The sequence below is a fragment of the Phoca vitulina genome, unplaced genomic scaffold (genome assembly GCF_004348235.1).
Source record: "Phoca vitulina isolate PV1807 unplaced genomic scaffold, GSC_HSeal_1.0 scaffold8, whole genome shotgun sequence".
Taxonomy (NCBI): Eukaryota; Metazoa; Chordata; class Mammalia; order Carnivora; family Phocidae; genus Phoca; species Phoca vitulina.
This window is the reverse complement of record NW_022589711.1, coordinates 59,961,395-59,982,034: the sequence shown is the minus strand read 5'-3', so window position 1 is coordinate 59,982,034 and position 20,640 is coordinate 59,961,395. Positions and strand designations below refer to the sequence as shown.

The 20,640-nt window shown below is 41.1% G+C and overlaps 1 protein-coding gene across 2 annotated transcripts in view; it reads right to left on the bottom strand.

The window, feature by feature from the left end:
- MCCC1 (methylcrotonoyl-CoA carboxylase 1) overlaps positions 1–20,109 on the bottom strand; it is a 59,545-nt gene extending 39,436 nt beyond the window's left edge. Inside the window, exons 1-7 of one of the 2 annotated variants that reach the window (XM_032407097.1) lie at positions 19,885–20,109; positions 16,154–16,200; positions 14,775–14,911; positions 11,518–11,613; positions 2,089–2,210; positions 1,518–1,665; positions 1,309–1,430 (exon numbers count right to left, since the gene is read on the bottom strand). In XM_032407097.1, the coding sequence (XP_032262988.1) occupies positions 1,309–1,430; positions 1,518–1,665; positions 2,089–2,210; positions 11,518–11,613; positions 14,775–14,911; positions 16,154–16,200; positions 19,885–19,973 (761 nt within the window). In that variant the 5' untranslated portion in view covers positions 19,974–20,109. Of the gene's footprint in view, positions 1–1,308; positions 1,431–1,517; positions 1,666–2,088; positions 2,211–11,517; positions 11,614–14,774; positions 14,912–16,153; positions 16,201–19,884 lie in introns of those variants that run through there. The other variant, XM_032407098.1, reaches the window with a different exon arrangement.
- Positions 20,110–20,640: the final 531 nt, after the last annotated feature.

Below are 20,640 nucleotides of genomic sequence, written 5' to 3'. Positions count from 1 at the left end.
CTTAGAAGAGGCTCACACAAGGAAGGGCCTGAAGCTTTAGTATATTACCTTCAAGGTAAATCCCTCTCTGCTCATGGTTCCCAAGTGAATTATTCTTGATAAAGTCACTTGACTTACAGCTTTTACATATATATATATATATATATATAAATACAAATATATATATATAATGTGTTGTATTTATATATAATTACCAAAAATCTATGAAACAAGAAGCTTTTATAGTACCTTATTTTAAGCAATATATATGAAAATAAAATTCCAGAAAATAAAAAAATCAGAAATTCACATGGCATTTGTTACAGCAGTACCGAGAGAAGCAATTTAGTACAATGGCTTAGAGTGTGAATTCTGAATTCAAATCCCAGCCTCACCACTTCCCAGCTGGCTCAAGCAAGTCATATGACCATTCTGTTCCTCAGAGTCTTCACCTGCAAAATGGGAATAGGGCCTACCTACAGGATTGTTGCAGGAATTAGATTAGGATTAGGACAGCAAAAATATTTAGTATATGTAAAATGTTTAGAATGTGGCAAATGGTAAGTGTGATACATGGGTGAGATGTTAGTATTATTATTTGTTAACATACCACTACCAACTCAATTTAGGTATCTATTCTCATTCTCTGAGCATCTCAACTGATGTTTATAGAATTCTGTAAGATAAAAGTAAATTTCTTACAAGAATTTTTTTTTATGTTGAAAAAATCCCTAAGTTCCATCAACAAGAAATGGATTAGGGGCGCCTGGGTGGCTCAGTCGGTTAAGCGTCTGCCTTCGGCTCAGGTCATGATTGCAAGGTCCTGCGATCAAGCTCCACATCGGGCTCCCTGCTCAGCAGGGAGCCTGCTTCTCCCTCTCCTACTCCCCCTGCTTATGCTCACTCTGTCAAATAATAAAATCTTAAAAAACAAAACAAAACAAAACAATAAATGGATTGAATAAATTCATGGCATTATCAATATCATGGAACCATTAAGCCCAATAAAAAGAATAAGGTAGACCTATATTTACTGACATGTAAAGATAGCTATGATGTCATATTAGCATATGATACTATATTATATTGTACTCACTGTACTTCTGTATGTATTTTGTATTCTGTGTGTATATGTATAAATATTTCTATTCGTGTAGAAAATGCTCGGAGGAATACACACCGTATATGCTAAACGGTTACATCAGGGGGTGGGACTGGGGAACTTAATGTACTTATGTACTAGTAGAACTTTATATTTTATATAATTTGTATGCATTTCTTTTATAATTTACTTTTAAAAAGCTAAGTCGGAAAAAAAGCCGAACCCACCTTGGTGTGTCTACAAACTTCTCGATCAGCATCGCATCATCATTGAAAGACTTCTTAGCTTCTCTCCGTGCTGATTCTAACTGTTCTTGGAATTCTTCTTCAGATCTGACGATCCTCATGCCCTAAGATGGCAAGACAGTTATGACTACAACCTAAATAAAACCAAGAAGACTCGCCTGAAATGAAAAACACGGCAGGCATGATCTTACCTTTCCTCCCCCACCCCGGACGGCTTTAATCATGACAGGATAACCGATTCTCCGGGCGCACTCCCTCAGGCACTGGTCCGACTGGTCCTCGCCATGATAACCTTCCACAACAGGCACCCCGGCAGCGGCCATTATGGATTTGGATGTGCTTTCGGATCAAAAAGGTGAGGTGTCTCAATTCTATGAGTTATTTCATACAAGAGAAACACAACAACAGCCCAATCTACAAATACAATGGAACTTTTTAAAATAAAACATCCCACAGGTAAAGAAAAGACTATAGACAACAAATATTCACACAAATATTAAAATATTAGTTTTTCTGTGATAACCAGGAATCCAGTTTTTCATGTGATAGCTCATCCCACCTTGTTTTTAATCCCTAAAACTAATTCATATATTGATTAGAAACCCTAATTAGATGGACGTTTTCTGTAACTCACTGGAGTGGCAGATGAATAACTTAATGCCTATGACAACCAAAGGTTCTAATTACCATATCTCTTATAGGTTAAACCAACCACTTCAATGGACCTTCCTATGGTTATATTTAAAAGATAGAAATTAATACCTCTTTATACCCATGTCTTTAATTGCAGATGAAGGAGGACCTATAAAAAGAATTCCTTCTTGTTTACACAGTTCGGCAAATTCCGTGTTTTCTGAAAGAAAACCATATCCTGGATGGATAGCCTAGAAGCGAAAATGAAAGGACAAACTTACTAGCACTCTGCTGACACGCTGTGCGAGGCCGGAGATGTCATCTTCCTCTGGGGAAGCCTCTCCCTACGCTGGTGGTAAGTACACTATGGGCTCGATCAGAATCTGTTTCCAAAGAGGGATCTGAAACATCCATACTGAAGTTCCGAAGCCTGACCTGAACCAGATAAATCTATACTTCTTTTTATTGTGGTAATATATAACCACATTTAAAAAAAAATTTTTTTTTCATGTTATGTTAGTCACCATACATCACATCATTAGTTTTTGATGTAGTGTTCCATGATTCACTGTTTTCGTGTAACACCCAGTGCTCCATGCAGCACGTGCCCTCCTTAATACCCATCACCGGGCTAACCCATCCCCCCACCCCCTCCCCTCTAAAACCCTGTTTGTTTCTCAGAGTCCATAGTCTCTCATGGTTCGTCTCCCCCTCCGATATCCCCCCCTTCATTTTAACAACTTTTAAGTGTAGAGTTCAGTGGCATCAAAGTACCTTCACAATGCTGTGCAACTATTACCACCATCCGTGTCCACAACGCTGTCATCATCCCAGAGACTCTGTACCCATTAAATATCAATTCCACGTTCCCTGATAACCTCTACCTTACTTTCTGTCTCTATGAATACCCAATCTAGGAACCTAATATAAACGGAATTGTACAATATTTGTCCTTTTGTGTCTAGTTTATTTCATTTAGTATTATGTTTTCAAGGCTCTTCCATGTGTAGCATGTATAAGAATGTCATTCCTTTTCATGGCTGAAGAATAGAATACTGTGTATATTCCACATTTTGGTTTTTTTTTGCTTATCCATTCATCTGTTCATGGATGTGTGGATCGTTTCTACCTTTTGCTTTTATGAGTAACACTGCTATGAACATCGGTGTACAAGTACCTGTTTGAGTCCCTGCTTTAAATTCTTTTAGGTATAGGGGCACCTGGGTGGCTCAGTCGTTAAGCGTCTGCCTTCGGCTCAGGTCATGATCCCAGGGTCCTGGGATCGAGCCCCACATCGGGCTCCCTGCTCGGCAGGGAGTCTGCTTCTCCCTCTCCCACTCCCCCTTCTTGTGTTCCTGCTCTCACTGTGTCTCTCTCTGTCAAATAAATAAATAAAATCTTAAAAAAAAAATAATAGTGACTTCCACATCCAGCACCCTTTAAAAAAAAAAAAAAATAAAAAAATAAATTCTTTTAGGTATAGATCTATAAGTGAAATTGTTTGATCATACAGAAGAATCTATATTTTAATTTAAAATAATACTGCTATTAGGGTAGAGTGTCAATGAATATTTAGAAGCAGGAGTAAAGGGCTCCACAGTAGCAGGGGGGAGGGTTGTTTACTCTGTCTCCATATAAAGCTGGCCTAGAACTGAAACCATGGTACCCTAAAACTGAAAGGAACACGCTAGCACAATAATACCTCGTTTATCTTCAGGTCACTATCTGCCAATATCACCTTTCCAAAAAAAAAGCTAAGAAGCAAACAAAAGGTCATATATTAGAGTCTACATACACTTTGGGAAAGAGGACCCCCTCATATGTTAACCTAGTCACTTGCAACTTACTCAGAGTTGTAAGAAATTTGTCTGGCTTTCTAGCCCACAGAAGAGGAAAATCAATACCTGAAGGACAGTAAGATTCTTAAGAGCAAACATACAGCAAAAAGGGAGGATACAGAGGAAAGCAAAAAGCAGAACAGTCTTACACAATTTAGTGAGGGATAAAGCAAGTTTCTCTCCAACCTCAACAGCCCTGACGGCATTATTGTTCTTCTAAAATAATAAGAATATATAATAATTACAACCAAGAGAATGTAAAAAGAAAAAAATTCACCCAACACTATGTTTGTTTTGAAATAGTTATGTTTACATCAATATTCTTTGAATAGCTATGTTTCAGGGGCACCCTGGTGGCTAGTTGGTTGAGCGACCAACTCTTGATTTTTGGCTCAGGTCATGATCTCAGGGTCGTAAGACGGAGCCCCAAGTTGGGCTCCACGCTCAGTGTGGAGTCTGCTTGAGATTCTCTCTCTCCTCTCCCTTTGCCCCTCCCCTGGCTTGTGCGTGTGCTTTCTCTCTCTCTCTTTTAAATAAATAAACAAATAAACAAATAAATAAAATCTTAAAAAAAAAAAAACCCAAAGAATAGTTATGTTCCAAAATTAAAGGGGTATGCTTCAGACATCTGGTAAACTCATATGACTAGAAAACCAACATCTTAGTGACAGCAAACAACAAAATGCTAGGTAATCACATTTTGATGTCAGTTTGATCACAGTTTGATGTTTGTTTTTTTTTTAAAGATTTTATTTATTTATTTGAGAGAGGGAATGAGAGACAGAGAGCACGAGAGGGAAGAGGGTCAGAGGGAGAAGCAGACCCCCCGCTGAGCAGGGAGCCTGATGTGCGACTCGATCCCGGGAGTCCAGGATCATGACCTGAGCCGAAGGCAGTCGCTTAACCAACTGAGCCACCCAGGCGCCCTACAGTTTGATGTTTTTTAAACCAGAGTTCAATTTTAGTAATTTTACATGAAATGTCAAATATTACTTATATGAGGCAAAGTGAAACAGGTCTACATCCATCTTCCCTATGTCTTAACAGCTTTTTTTTTATGATTTACAGTACATAACACTCACTCATTTATAGTTTGATTAATTTAGCAAATTTATACAACTGTGCAACTATTACTATAATCCAGTTGTAGAATACTTCCATCACTTGAATAAGTTCCTCTGTGCCCATATGCATAATTGATTAATCCTTGCTCCCAGAACCAGGCAACTACTGACCTGCTTTTGGTCTTTCGTAATTTTGCCTTTTTTAAGAAATCTCATATAAACGGAACCACAGAGTGCAGTCCTATGTGTCTGGCTTCTTTAGCTTAGCATAATGTTAATGGCTCATCCTTGTTGTGTGCATGGGTAGTTCATTTTTTATAGATCTTTTTGTATTTGTTGATGTACTGAATGGATAGCCCACATTTTATTTATCCATTCATTTGGATTTTTTCCCAGTTTTAGACTATTATGAATAATGCTGTTATGAACAACTCATGTACAAGTAACAGATGTGAACATATTTTTCATTTCTCTCGGGTAAATACCCAGCAGTGCAATTGTTGGGTCAAATATGGTAAGTATATATTTAACTTTTTAAAACCAGCCAGTTTTCTTTTTTTTTTTTTTTTTAAAGATTTTATTTATTTATTTGAGAGAGAGAGAATGAGTACATGAGAGGGGGTGGGTCAGAGGGAGAAGCAGACTCCCTGCCGAGCAGGGAGCCTGATGCGGGACTCGATCCAGGGTCTCCAGGATCATGACCTGAGCCGAAGGCAGTCGCTTAACCAACTGAGCCACCCAGGCGCCCCTAACCAGCCAGTTTTCTAAAGTGCCTGTACTATTTTGCATTTCCATCAGCAATGTATGAATGGTTCTAAGTTTCTCCATATCCCTGCCAACACATGGTATTATCAGTCTTTTTGATTTTAGCCTTTCTAGTCTGTACATAATGATATTGCATTCTTAAAACATCTTCACTGACATATAATTGATGTACCATAAACTTAGCCAAATCAACGACTTTTAGTATTATTCACAGAGTTGGCAAACATTACCATAATCTAAGATACTGAGTAAGATCTAATAACGTAATTTTCGTCACCCCCAAAACAAACTCCTTGCCTATTAGCGGTTATTTTCCATTCCCTACATATCCCCAGCCCTAGGCCACCACTGATTTACTCTGTTTCTATAGATTTGCCTATTTTGGACATTCCATATAAATGGAATTATACAATACATACAGTCTTCAAGTGACTGGCTTCCTTCTTCCACTGAACACAATATTTTCGAAGTTCATCCATTTTTTAGCATGTATCAGCACCTTTTTCCTGTTTATTGCTGATTTTAGGTTTATCTTTTTGTATATAAATATCCAATCGTTACAGCACAACTTGTTGAAAAGACTATCTTTCCCACTGATTTACTTTAGCTCTTTTTTCAAAAATAAATTGACCATACATGTGTGAGTTTATTGTGGGACTTTCTATTCTGTTGCACTGACATATGTATTTTTCCTTCTGATACCATACTGTCTTGGTTACTGTAGGTTTATAATGAGTTTTGAAATCCGAGAGTCTAAACCCTACAAATTTATCGTCTTTTCAAAATTGTTTTTTTTAGAGATTTTATTTTTAAGTAATCTCTGCACTGAGTATGGCGCTTGAACTCACAACCCCGGTACCAAGAGCTGCACGCTCTCCTGACTGAGCCAGCCAGGCGCCCCTCAAAATTGTTTTAACTATATACCAGACCTTTGGGCTATTTTAGGACCAGCTTGTCAACATTTACCAAAAAAAGCCTATTGGAATTTTGATCAAGATTGTCTTAAATCTACAGATCAATTTGGAAAGAACTGCCATCTTAACACTATTGATTCTTCCACTGATATATCTATCCATTTATTTAGAACTTCTTTAATTCCTCTCAGCAATGTGTTATGGTTTTCATGCATAGATCTTAAACCGATTTTGCTAACTTTAATGCTAAGTATTTGATTTTTACTGATGTCATTGTGAATATAACTGTTTCCTTAATTTCATTTTCAAAGTGTCGCTAGCTTCCCTTCTTTTGAACAGATAGTTAATTCAAAAGAACTCTGATGAACCAGATAAATATTCTCCTTCAGAACTAAAAAGAAAAGCACCTATCTTCTTGCAAAAAAAAAAAAAAAAAGTCCAACCACACATTACAGGAATGACCTCAAGAAGTTTTAACTAATTTCTCTTAGGAAGAACAATTTAATATATCCAAATCACAGTATTCTTGAGCATTTGAATATATTAAAAAGGAAAAATCAGTAATACTACTGTTACCAGGGGGCTAATTTCTCTAGCCATCGGGCATGTATTTAGCCACCAATTCACCCTGGTGGGTCCCAGGACTGTAAGCCTATTTAGATCCTTCATTCCATAGTACTAATATGCCTTTAACAGTAAAGATAAAAACTGTCATCTCCTACCCTTAAATCTCTGCCAAAATAATTTATTCCATGCTTTTAGTCTGTAACCTTTCTGTTGCACTTTTCAAGCATATGTACAGGTCCAAAGTTGTTGTTGGCTCTGCCTTCAAGCAGAAATGAGAGGTGTCCTTTTCTTGATGGAGAGAACAAGCCATACTCTTCAAATTCTTATTATCAAAAATTTCCTATCCACATCTCCAATACTTAAACATATGGATTTCCTTCTGGTCAACTACATAGATGACCAGCATTTAAATAACTTGCAATATTCATTAAAGTTACTTATCAGTGATTTTGAAATGCCTGTAATAAAGTTTTTCATTCCTGGTGGTACATTAAAAGAAAATGGAGCACTTCACAGAACATTAATGCTTGGGAACTAATCCTGCCAACTGAGGGGATAAAAGTTTTTTTAAACCTTTCACTAAAGAATAATACACATACAGAAAAGTGCATGTCATAAGTATATAGCTTTTATAAACATAGTTTTCATTAACTGAATACACCTGTGTAACCAACACTCAGCTCAAGAAACAAAGTATCACTAGTATTCCACAAGATCCCTATAAGCTCTCTTCCAGTAACTAACTCTAGGGCCCGCCCCCAAAGCACTATGGCAATAGTCTCTTTAAAAGGCTCCTCAGGGGATTCTAATCTTCAGCCAGCACTCACTACCTGATCTTTCCCATGCGGCGAAGATCTGAGACAAATGACAATCAAGAGAACTAGAGAACCATTACATTTTCTAGATTCTCTCAAGTTAGCCACGTCACCAGCAAATCACGAGAAATTTAGCTCACGTGCAAATGTTACTCTAGCATGCATAAAAATGCCTATGTCAAAATGGCTACATTAACAACTCTACATTCTGGGCAACCTTCTTTCAAAATCATTAGACAAACGTTATTCAAAGTCCTATATCAGAAAGATCAGTAAGTTTCTTCTTCAAAGTTAAAGCAAGGTTTACTCCCCTAATTGACAAGTATCCTTTTATTAGAGAGCCTTGTCAATCGTAACCCACCAAATTTCCTTTTCAATCAGGATTCCAGGAAGAACTGAAGTGGGTTTCTTTGGCTTAAGTTTTCTGACTTAATTCCAACCCCTAACCCAATAATAGTCTCATATTACTAATTTTTCTGATGTTATTCTTTGTTTTAATTACTACCTGTAATGTTTACAAGCCATCTCAAATCTTGAATATCCAGGCAAAGTTGTGAAAATTATTTATTCTTTCTTCATTGTTTGTTAGTATCGCATCTAATAGAATACTAGTCCAGATAGACACAGAGTTAATAAATTCCCCAGAATTAGCATATCATTCATTTGCTACAGGGTTGTTACTTAAACTGAAAAATGGTCTCAGCAAACTATCACTAAAAAGGGAGATTTGAGGGGTGCCTGGGTGGCACAGTCGGTTAAGTGTCTGACTCTTGGTTTCCGCTCAAGTCGTGATCTCAGGGTCATGAGGTTGAGCCCTGGTAGGGCTTGCACTCAGCACAGAGTCTACTTAAGATTCTCTCTCCCTCTCCCCCTGCCCTTCCCCACCATCCACCCTCCTCCCCTGCTCTATCTCTCTCTCTCAAAAAAAAAACCGGGGGGGTGGGGGTGGGAGATTTTCACCTCTAAGGAAATAACTGATTAGAGTACAAAACAATGATAAAATAAGAAAGCTGGCTTGCTTACAAGAAACTTTTTTTTTTTAAAGATTTTATTTATTTATTTGAGAAAGAGATAGGGAACATGAGGAGCAGGGGTAGGGGCAGAGGGAGAACGAGACTCCCTGCTGAGCAGGAAGCCAGACATGGGGCTTGATCCCAGAACCCTGGGATCATGACCCGAGCCGAAGGCAGATGCTTAACTGACTGAGCCACCCAGGCGCCCCTACAAGAAACTATTTTTAATTAATTGAAATTTCTGATTAAATAATACCTTCCCTTTTACCAAAATGCAGGGCAACAAAGTTCTACTGCTCAGCCTGATCTAACGGGCTGGAAGTCAGGAGACTTTTATTTAATCCTCTCTTTCAATGATAAGTTTTGTGTTCAAGGTATCTGGGGATTTTTTAAAAAATGCAAATTATGCATTAAATGTAAATTACAGTGGTTTGGGGTAAGGCTTACAAGTCTGCATTTCTACTGAGCTCCCAAACAATGCCATGGGCCATCCTCTGATTAGGGAGACTAGATAATTTGGGTTATCATGTAACCTTCTGTGCATTAGATTTTACGATCTGTAAAATGAAGGTAATAATACTCTCTCCTAGGGGCGCCTGGGTGGCTCAGTTGGTTAAGCGACTGCCTTCGGCTCAGGTCATGATCCTGGAGTCCCGGGATCGAGTCCCGCATCGGGCTCCCTGCTCGGCAGGGAGTCTGCTTCTCCCTCTGACCCTCCTCCTTCTCATGCTCTCTGTCTCTCGTTCTCTCTCTCTCAAATAAATAAATAAAATCTTTAAAAAAAAAAAAAAATACTCTCTCCTAAAAACAACAACAAAAAAGAAATATGTAATGGAATTTCAGTGTTCCTGACTGGATCCTGAATGACAGCCCCTCACTGCCTTTACTCCATCTACACTGAATATTACTCTCCCTTGAACGCCAAGCTTGTTTTAATCTCAGAGTCTTGGCAATTGCATTTGCCTGAATCTCACTCTTCAGATCCTTCATATGGCTGGCTCCTCGTCAGTCAAGGTCTCTGTTCAACTGTCACCTCTTTGGTAAGGCCTCTACTGACCAGCTGATTTTAAAGTATCTCCTAACCTGTCTTTATCCCTTTATCCTGCTTTACTTTTCTCCACCACTTACAACATTCTTAATTGTATTATTTCTTTACCTGTTTAAGTATTTATTGTCTGCCCCACCTACTAGAGTGTAGCTTCACAGGGTAGGAACTATGTGTCTTATTCACTGCTGCATCCATGCTTAGAAGCTGGCACAAAGCAGGAGACCAAGGAATGCTTGCTGAGAATAAAGCCATGAAGGATCAGAGAAGGGGGAACAGAGTACTTCAGGCAGGTGAGTAATACATGCAAATGCTCAGAAAAAATAAGCATGTGTATAAAGGAGACTGAGAAAAGTTCATGGTAACGCTAATAAAAGAACTGGCAATGAGAAAAAAGTTTTGACAAATATTGGACACTCTTAAATGCTAGGCTAACGAGTTTGAACTCTAACCTGTAACCACAGCAACCTAGGAAGATTACTCACTAGGGGCTAGGATGAGAAAGGGTGAGGTTATTAAAAAAAAAGAGCAGGGAATAATAATGAAACTAGTGTTTAACAAACACTTGTCTACACGTATTGAATGGAGCACTGGGTGTTAATACGCAAACAATGAATCATGGAACACTACATCAAAAACTAATGATGTAATATATGGCAACTAACAACATAATTAAAAAAAAAAAACCACTTGTCTAAAGAGTATGGAGAACTCACTGGATAGGTAATGGACTTAGAAGGAGGGAAACCAGCTGAGAATCAGAAATCTAGATGAGAAATCATAAAGTCTGGTTGTGTGATAAAAAAGAACTACTTCTGGGACGCCTGGGGGCTCAGTCGGTTAAGCATCTGCCTTGGGCTCAGGTCATGATCCCAGGGTTCTGGAATCAAGTCCCACATTGGGTTCCTTGCTCAGTGGGGAACCTGCATCTCCCTCTGCCTGCCGCTCCCCCTGCTTGTACGCGCCCTCTCTGTCTCGATCTGACAAATAAATAAAATCTTCAAAAAAAAGAAAAAAAAAAGAACTACTTCCGAAGAAATTTCAAACAAAGACTCTGCACAGTTGGTTCCTATTTTATTTTGATGTAATAATATTGGAGTTTTGAACCTGGGAGACTGGAAAACTTGGGAGTGGGGCAGGGGCTAGAATGGGACTGGGAAGTCAGAGGACAACAGATTTCTTTCTTGATTATATTTTTTCTTGAAATTTATAGCACCATCTATTTCCCACGAAGGATCTGATGTTCCTAGGCTCTGGTTTTAATGGTAGAAGGACAGAATTCCCTCTTAATTTTAATTTGTAATATAAACCCTTCCCCACCTGTTTCCCAAAAGATCTAAAGTGCACAGGATTCAGTGAGAAGGTGGAGTGACTGAGGAATAAGGGACATGTCTAGTATACAACAACCCCATAATCAAATGTAAAAATCTTGGGAATGGCTAAAAACGAAGAATGAGTTCTGAAAATGGTAAGTAATCTTGTGTGAATTGTACAAAACTTATTCCTTTTACATTGCAAATCTCTTCACGACTCTTACCTGGGCAGCGGAGATCTTGGCCACTTGAATGATTTTCTCCATAGAAAGGTAGCTTTGCTGCGAGGGAGCGGGGCCAATGGAATATGCTTCATCTGCCTGTTTAAGGAATAGTACGTGCTTAAAAGATCTCACAGCTAGCACACACTAATACACAACAGAACAGCTTCAGGGTCATTTGATTATTATAAATAAAAAGACTGGCTCCCCAAGAACAATGCAAGAATTAAGAAACAGAAGGACCAGCTCATGTCTGCTATAAAAATAAGCCAGTTTGGAATCTTTTGCATGAAGAGGATGCCCAAATTTGATTTTTATGTATAAACCAAACACTAAAGTGAAATGTCTTTAGGAGAGAAAGCAACAGTATCATCATTAGTAACAATAATAACCTTAAATGTATCTAATGCCAAAAGTGTATAATTTGACGAGATAAAATATGACAGTTGTATGAAGCAAGAAATAAAATTATGAAGTTTACTAAAGTGTATATAATTATTCAAGTATGACGATAACGCTCTTTCTTTACTTTTGTGAACTACTTTTTACACTGTCCTTTCAAATGTCCACATAATCACAGCAGCCCTCGAAGCAGACCAGAGAGAAAACTTCACTCATTCATTCGAAGACTCATTGAATGCCTACTATGTGCCGTGCACGCTTCGAGGTAGGAGCTGCCTGCACAACACTGAACACACGTCCCTGCCTGGAGGGAGAGACAGACATCAAACATACATCCACACGTGTAGTGACAACTGCAATAAAGGCCATGAAGGAAAAACAAAGGACACGACACAGGTGAAGAGGAAGACCGATGATCAGGCCTGAGGGTGCTCAGGGAAAGGCTGGGAGGGAAGGTCAGGGGCTCCTCCAGGAGGACCAGGACTTGGCCAGGCAAATGGGTGGAGGATGTGGAGATGGGAACAGGAATAGAGAAGGGGGCCAGCCTCCCACACAAAGAAAGTGGGAGCTGGGAAGAAACTTGGTCCATTGGAGGGACTGACAGAGGCTTGTGTGGCTGGAGCCCAGTGAGCCAGGGGCCAGGGGCCAGAGATGTGGCTGGACAGACCAGGGAGCACAGGTTTCAGGGGGCCTCCTGGGCCTCCAAAAGCTTTGGATTTTCTCCCAAGGGAACACATAATGAAGTTTTCTGGGTACTGTTTTTTTGTTTTTAAACTTTTAATTCCACAAAAACACAAATCCATTCTTATTCTAAAGAACGTGAACAATGATACCAAGGCAAAGGAGCCTTTTGGCACCGCCCCTCTCCCTCACTTCAAACCTCTTCCGGATAGAACTACTATGATCAATTTGGGACATATTCTTCCATATCCATATTCCTATTTATTTGTATATATTTACATAAACACATACAGTTTTAGTTTTTGTTTTTATAGGAACAGGATCAAACTTCTGTAATTGCTTTTTTCACTAACAGTATGTCTTGGGAGCTCTCCCTCCTTGCTAGTGCACATGTGTCTACCTCATTTTTTTATAACAATCGCATAATGTTCCACAGGATGGAGGTCCCACAGTTCATTTAATCATGTAGCTCTGAACAGACATTTAGGTCATAATGGCAAAAAGCTGGATGCTGGCAGCATTCCCATAAATGCCTTATTTGCATATACGTGTGAGCATGTATCTGGACTGAGATCTAGAGGAACATTTGCAGGGCTGGGTGAAGGATATGACATTTTAATAGCTCCTGGTTAATCATCCCTTGAAATGGTATCACCAACATACGTTTCATCAACATACTAATTTTTAACCACGTTATAACCAACAATACTACCCATCTCTTAAATTCTTGCTAATCCAGTAGATGATCAAAAGGTTTAAGGCATTTAAAGCAGAGGAACACCATGAGAAAATCTGCTTTTAGGCTACTGGCCTGGCTGCAATGTAGAACATGCCATGGAAGTGGTCAAGATGCAAGTAGGGAGACCCCTTAGGAGGCTGCGGCACCGGACCAGCAAAGGTGAGGGTGGCCCTGACTTAAGGTGCCAAGGGGGGAGGGCAGAAAGAAGAGCAAAGAAGTGTTCGGGAACCAGAATAAACCGCACCAGGTGCCTGCCCAAATGGGGAAGGGGAAGTCATGTAGAGTGGTGTGGTGGGAAGACAGAAGATGTTCCAAGACGCCCAGACCTCTGGCATTATGGCTTTTATGGGCCAGACTGTTGCCATCTGCTGGGTTAGGGAAGTCTGCAGGAAACGCAGCTTCACTACAGAACAAAGTCATGAGTTCAATTTCAGGCACGTTAGTTTGGTAGCTGTGACACATCCACGTGGAGATGTCGCGCGGGCAGTTGGATGTACTTGTAGCACATTCAAAAGAGTATGGCCTAGAAATAGAAATAGAAATTTGGAAGGGTCAGCAAAGCCCTAGGAGATGAAATGATCTAGAGAGTATACAGCGAGAAAAGAAGAAGCTGGAAGATGTTTGAAAAGGTAAGAGGAGGACTCCAGAGCACAGGAAGACAACTAGCCTTGGACGGGACGAGGACAGATGCTGAGGCAGCGAACAGAAGTGCACTTCTTCTTCCTCTGTGAATCAAGATCATCATCTGAGAATAGGTGGTTAGAGGGAGAGTCAGAGGCTGGAATGGAGCAAAGCAGGCTTGAGTTGGTCACTACACAGAATGAGAAAGAAAAGTGGCCAGGGAGCCCATGGGCCTGCCATGCAATGCTGAAAGCCCAGCGGCGGCCAGTTGCCACGAATCTCTGTCACTGCTCGGTCTTGCCACAGGCGTAAGGAAGACCAAGAGTTGAATTCATCCATGGTTGGTTCTGGCTGGTGAATAACAGCTAGTAACAAGTGGTAACACTCAGGGGAGCAGGATCCTTTTACTTATAATCTTATAGTTAAGCCAGGGCTCAGAAACATTAAGTGACTTGTCGAAGATCCCTTGGTGAGTAAGTGGTAGTTGCTAAGACTGGAACCTGGATCCTTCTTGTACATGGGGGATCCGGGTATGTGCCGCTCAAAGTATGATCTGTGGCCACATTCTGTGAATTGTCTTAACCAACCCCTGATGAGACAGGACTTTGCCCGTAAGTCAACTACACAACCCAAACAAACTGTTTCGTTCAACTGGTGTTATGTTTGGAAACCGTTCCCAACAGGGATGAGAGAACTTACCCACTTATGCCCTGTGAACACAACAAACATAAACTGTCAACATAAAGAAGTAAAATACCAACACAATAAAAAAAGCCAATCACTTACAAAATTTGACTTTCAGTTTTTAACAACATACCATGTTGACATGCATGGAGGTCCTGTCGGCCTCACTATACACGGCCACGGACTGTATACCCATTTTTTTGGCTGTTCGTATCACCCTGCAGGCAATTTCTCCTCTGTTTGCAATGAGGAGTTTGGCAATGTTTCGTCCTGTTTAAAACACCATGAAAATCACACACAAATGTTACCAGAGAGCAAAGAATGAGAAAGCGAAATAACCATCTCATGATAGGAACCAGCCGATAAACATTTGTTTTCGTAAAATCAACACAGCAGAGCCTCAAATAACCATTTTAACTAATATTAGTGCCTTTTTTTCTCTTCATTGAAATTCAAGATGCCCTCATTAACATCAACTCTTAAATTATTCAGCTTTTTCAACTTTAAAATGAAAAGATGCTTTGATAATGCCAAAGGTCAAATTACAATAGCCCCAAACCCCCATCACTAATTAATCTTTCATAAGTACTTATGCCTCAGGACCTGTGCTAAAAACTCACTCTGGACTTAAATCTTCACAATAATCCCATGAAGTAGATACTATTATTATTATATCAATCTTAAAGATAAAGAAATTACAACTCAGAGATACAACTTTCCTGAAATAATACAGCTAAAAGAAATGGTGGAGCCAGGACTGGAACCCAGGTCAGCTGCACTCCCGAATCTGAAGTCTCAGTCACTCTGCCCACCGCCTCTAGCCCGTACACATACACAGACATGCGAGGCTCTCTCAAAATGTAAGTGAGGACCGCGCCGGTACACCGGCACCGGGGCCATGAGGACATTTTATTGTATCAATATGTAAAATGCACTTCCACCATCACACGTAAAATGAATGTTCCCTGGCAGTTTACAATAATTATTTTTCTCAAAAAGTACAGTTATATAACTTAAAACAAGGTCTTTCTATGGGGATCTAGAGAGCCTAAGTTGTCACAAGAGCTGCTGGGATGACGTATGCATGTGTGTCTTGTGGGGAGGAAGCTGCATCCAATCAACCACAAGTTACACTTAGATATGTTTCAGAGTTGGGAATTCCGTGTAACATTTTATTTGAAAAAACATTCTGCTACTTAACAGAACTGTTGTAAAGCACTGATTTAGACCATCACAGTTATGCCTTTGCAATTCACTGCACTAAAGATGATCAAAGAGGCAGAAATAACAACATATATTTAAATGTTCTCAATTATTTCTGTATATGTTTTAGACTCAACAACGAGAGATTTGACATAAAAAGAGGTAGAAACCATGACTCAATACTTACTAAGAAAATGATCATGAAAATCCCAAACTTCAAAAGTATATGAGAACTAATTCTACACACACAAATTAAGGAATTTAACATTTCACAGTCTGAAGCAAAGCCAAGGAGAGCAGAGACCGTACCTGTGGTTGTTGCATACTTCATGGTCCTCTGCTTCCAAGTCCATCTCCTATCAAATGAATCCAAATGGAATTATAATTAAACAGGATACACAAGATCAGTTGTTGTTTCAAAAGAATCAAAAATTTTTAAGACTTGAAACCAAATCCAGATATGACCTTCGTTAAGCCTGAAGCCTACAAAGTGACTTAAAGACTTTCTTTGTGGGAAGAAAATTCCTCTAGAAACTGGAAGTTACAGTGCTGGCTCTTTTCCCTGGCACGGCGTGTCCTTGAGATGGAGATGGACCAGCTAACCTGCTCGTTCCAGAGGCTGGCATATGGCCACAGAGTCACCAACAATTAGAAGAAAGTCAAGGTGGGCGCCTCGGTGGCTCAGTTGGTTGAGCAACCGTCTTCGGCTCAGGTCATGATCCTGGAGTCCCGGGATCGAGTCCCGCATCAGGCTCCCTGCTCGGCGGGGAGTCTGCTTCTCCCTCTGACCCTCCCCCCTCTCATGCTCTCTCATCTCATTCTCTCTCTCAAATAAATAAATAAAATCTTTAAAAAAAAAAAAAAAAGAAGAAAGTCAAGGTACTTCAAGAACATCCAGTTCAGCTTTTTCAAACTCTTTTGACTAGAACCCAAAGTAAAAACTATATTTGACTTCACAAGTTGTTCCACACACAAAACAGAAGTTTCATGACAAAAGATTTTCCCTGCGTTTTGATACTCTCTGTTCTATTCCAGTTTACTAAATAAAATACGCTGGTCAAACTATGGCTTGAAAAATACCGATCTAATTCAACCCCTGAAAACTCATAAGACAGGCTTGAACAATTAAGCCCAGAGAAGTAAAGAGAAGGAGTTGATCAAGGGCAGCAGAAAGAATGCTGGCTATGGGGCCAGGAAAGCGCCCACCGACCAGCTGTTGGTGACCCCAGGCAAGTCTCTTTACATCAGTGTTTCTCCAGGCTTTTTTCATTATGGCCCCCTAATGCAAAAACATGAATACTAAGATTTTGTAGGAGGGGTTGAGCCTTGGAGGGTATAGTAACTATGGTAACATCTAAGATTTTTTCCCTCTTTCAAGACCCAATTTTCACTTTACAACTCAGACTTCAGTGTCCTCACAGAAGACAGGAGACTCCAACAGGTGCTCTTGAAGATACTTTTCAGTTGTCAAAGTATATAATTTAAGCTGAGTCCTTGTATTAATAAGAAATGGAGAACCAGGGAGGCTAAACGACTTGTTTGAGGTGTCTTAACTAGGTAGAAGTTTATTAAGGTCTAAGACAATTTTTAAGTTCCATGATACCTATTGATACGGTAAGTTACAAAACTGTAACCAAGAGCTGACAGAAAGCAGGCCACATTCACTCTGGGAACAAAAAGTATAATGCCTATCAGGTGTCAGCTAAAAAGAATACACTGGGAAAACAACAAATTGCAGAAGGAGTTCCATCTTCGTCTTTTCCATCCATATCTGGAAGATTTGGCAAAACTATGGTTATAAAGAACTAACCATTTGAGATCATTTACAAAGCAGGTGATAAAAAGCATAATGTACATTAGATTCTATGCAACTATGTACGTGTAGCATGTATATGCTGTGTATATAACGAGGTAACTGAACAGGACTAGCATTGCCCTGGGGCGGAGGTGCAGGAGGTGGGATTATACAGTGGGGCCGGCAGTCATTGGCCTCTGATGCACACGCAGTCAGACCCTGACATCCATTAAGGGCTGGGGGGGAAGACCCACAGCTATGGCACTTGAGTTCCACAAGACAGCTTCCTCAGGAGGTTACTGCTTTCCCACATCTTTCCAATTCCACTGACCTCACTCTCTTGATCTTTAAGGAGAAACGTCGTTTTTCCTTATCTTTAAAAGGCATCTTCTAGTTCATGGCATCCTCCCATCACATTCTTCAGATAGGTTTTTGGTGTTTCTTTTATTTATAAGATTCAAGGCCTGTCCTGCACAGACGGATCTATAAAATGGCTGCTTCTTGGTAAATCCAGCTTAAAACTCTGATTAAGTTTCAAGGCCACCACTGAACTAAAGTTTTCTTCTGCCATTCTAGTCAAGACAGACAATCACATACATACACACCACTTAACATAATCCTCTATCCCAACCATGTTTTGATTGGGATATTCCATTTTTCACCATTATCTAAGCTACAACTTAAAACAATGGCTTAAAAAACAAAATTAAGAAGTTCCTTCCATGAGATAATTCCACCCTAATTCAAGATAACTTCTGTATCAGTTGATTCTCATTTCTAAAATCCCACCACCAGATTTCTTTCCTCTGAGTTACTAGAGAATCATTACAAGACATGTAACCACCCTCTATCGTGGCAAGATTTGTAATCCCTTATGCCATTAACAACGCTAACATTTTCCAGGATCACAGGTACTTGAGAACAGTTCTATACACAGTAGGGAAGATTTGAGAGGGAGAGGGAAGAGAGAGAAAATGGGTCTGTGTGATCTCCTGAAGAGCCCTGGAAACCTAAGAAAAGAAAAATGAGGAGAAAGAGAGGAGCACTAACACTGCTTTTACCAACTGTCTTATTTTATACTCTGGGGCTAGTCCTAAAATTAAGTAACTGAAATCTAAATACCTCTACAGTAACTTGTGGAAAACAAAAGCAAGCAAAAAACTTGACCCAAATGGAAGTCTGCAAAGGCTGCATCTATGGATTGATTCATATGCACAAGGTTGTTTGAGCCTCTTTCCATGTATTAATTCATTTAACTCACACAATCCTAGGTACTAATATTATCTCCTCTAGGAATAATATCATCACCTCCTCCTAGGTAAGTAAACTGAAGCACGGAGACATTAACTTGCCCAAAGTTGCTCACACAGCTAGTGAGTAGCAAAGCTGAGATCCCTGGCTTCTGACTGCAGTCTGAGCGTCCTTCAGCCCTAAGCTATGCCGTCTTTCCAGAATGGAGAAGGAGGTGAGGAGGAGAAAGGTGAAGAAGCAAAGCAAGATAGGGAAGCCTGCTACCTGGAAACCTGAGGGTGCCAAAGTTATTGTCATTGAAGCTTACAGTCACAATTTGAAACTGATCTGGAGTCAGGTTAGTTAACTTGCCTCCAAGAACTTTTGACAAAACAGCCTCTCGGCCCTCTGGAAGATAAATTTGCTTTTCTTAACCTGATCCATTCCAACAATGAGAAAGAACTCCAAGGGTCTCTGAACTGGACACCTGACCGGGGCTAGCCGAACCAAAAGGCGCTTAAGGGCGTCCTGGCTCCATTTCTTACTACGTGTGTAAACTTGGGCAAGTCGTTGACCTGTCCGGGCTTCACCAGAGCCGGGGTTTATCAACACTCCCACGCAGGGAACGCAGTGAAAGCACCAGGTTAACCGCAGCGGCTGAGCCGGCGTCGCTCTCGCCGCGACAGTGCGGGGAGCGTGGATGCGGCCGACCCAGCTCCACCCCTCCCCCACGCCTCAAAAATGGAAAAACAGAGGCAGGCGGCTGCGGGGTGGATATGGGAAAAGGGGAGGAAAAGGAAGGGCCGGCTGTGAAGATGTCTCCCTCCTGATGCCAAGACTGAAAGCAGACCCCGAAAGGGGCCGCGGTTTTCCCTCCGTCCTCCCTTGGTCCCGCCCCACCCCCTCCACCCTCGGTCCCTGCGCCCCGCTCGCGGCGTGCAGGAGCCCATTTACCACCAGCCCTGCCCGCCCCCGGCCCCAGACACAGATTCATCGCCCCTCCACCTCACGATACCTAGGCGGCAGCAGCAGGCTCGGGACTCGCAGCCACCGGTTCCTCTCCGCCGCCACTAGCAGCACCGACACCGCAGAGGCTGCGGCCATGTCCCCACAGCACGGTCCCTCTCCGACTCCTTGGTACACCAGCGGCTTCCCCCTCGCTGCAAAACCTTGCCTCCGCTCCGCAAGCCTGTTGTCCTCCACGGGCCACCGTCCAGGTCTGAGTCTCGCTCTGGGCCTCTCTGGCGTGTGGGGGGGGGGCGTCTCCATCAAAACCAATCAAAGGACAGAGCGGGGCGTCGGGGGCGACGATTGGCCAATCGGCCACGAACCCGCGGGCGTGTGGTCCCTGCTTCTTCGGGCCCCCTGGGTGTGGCGCCTGCGGAACGCAGGGTCCGCCCTCACCTTCCTGAGCACCTGTGGGGCCTGGGTTGCTGTGCCCTCTATTGGCCCGCTGGGTTCCTTCGTTCCCTTCGCGCTTTAAGGAGAACCCGCCTCCTGACCTTTATCATTAAAGGCTGGAGACAGTGGTGGAGGCGGAGTCCTGGGGGAAAAGTCAAATGGGATGAAGAGCAAAACACGGATTTTCTAGTGTTCTCAAGAAAGGAGAAAATAAAAAAACCTGAAATAAATAACTAAAATAAAATTTTAAAAAGTTAAAACTACCCGAGTTTTTTAAAAAAGTGTTTTAGTTGAGGGGCACCTAGGTGGCTCAGTGGGTTAAGCTTCTGATTCTTGATTTTGGCTCAGGTCATGATCTCAGGCTCAGCCC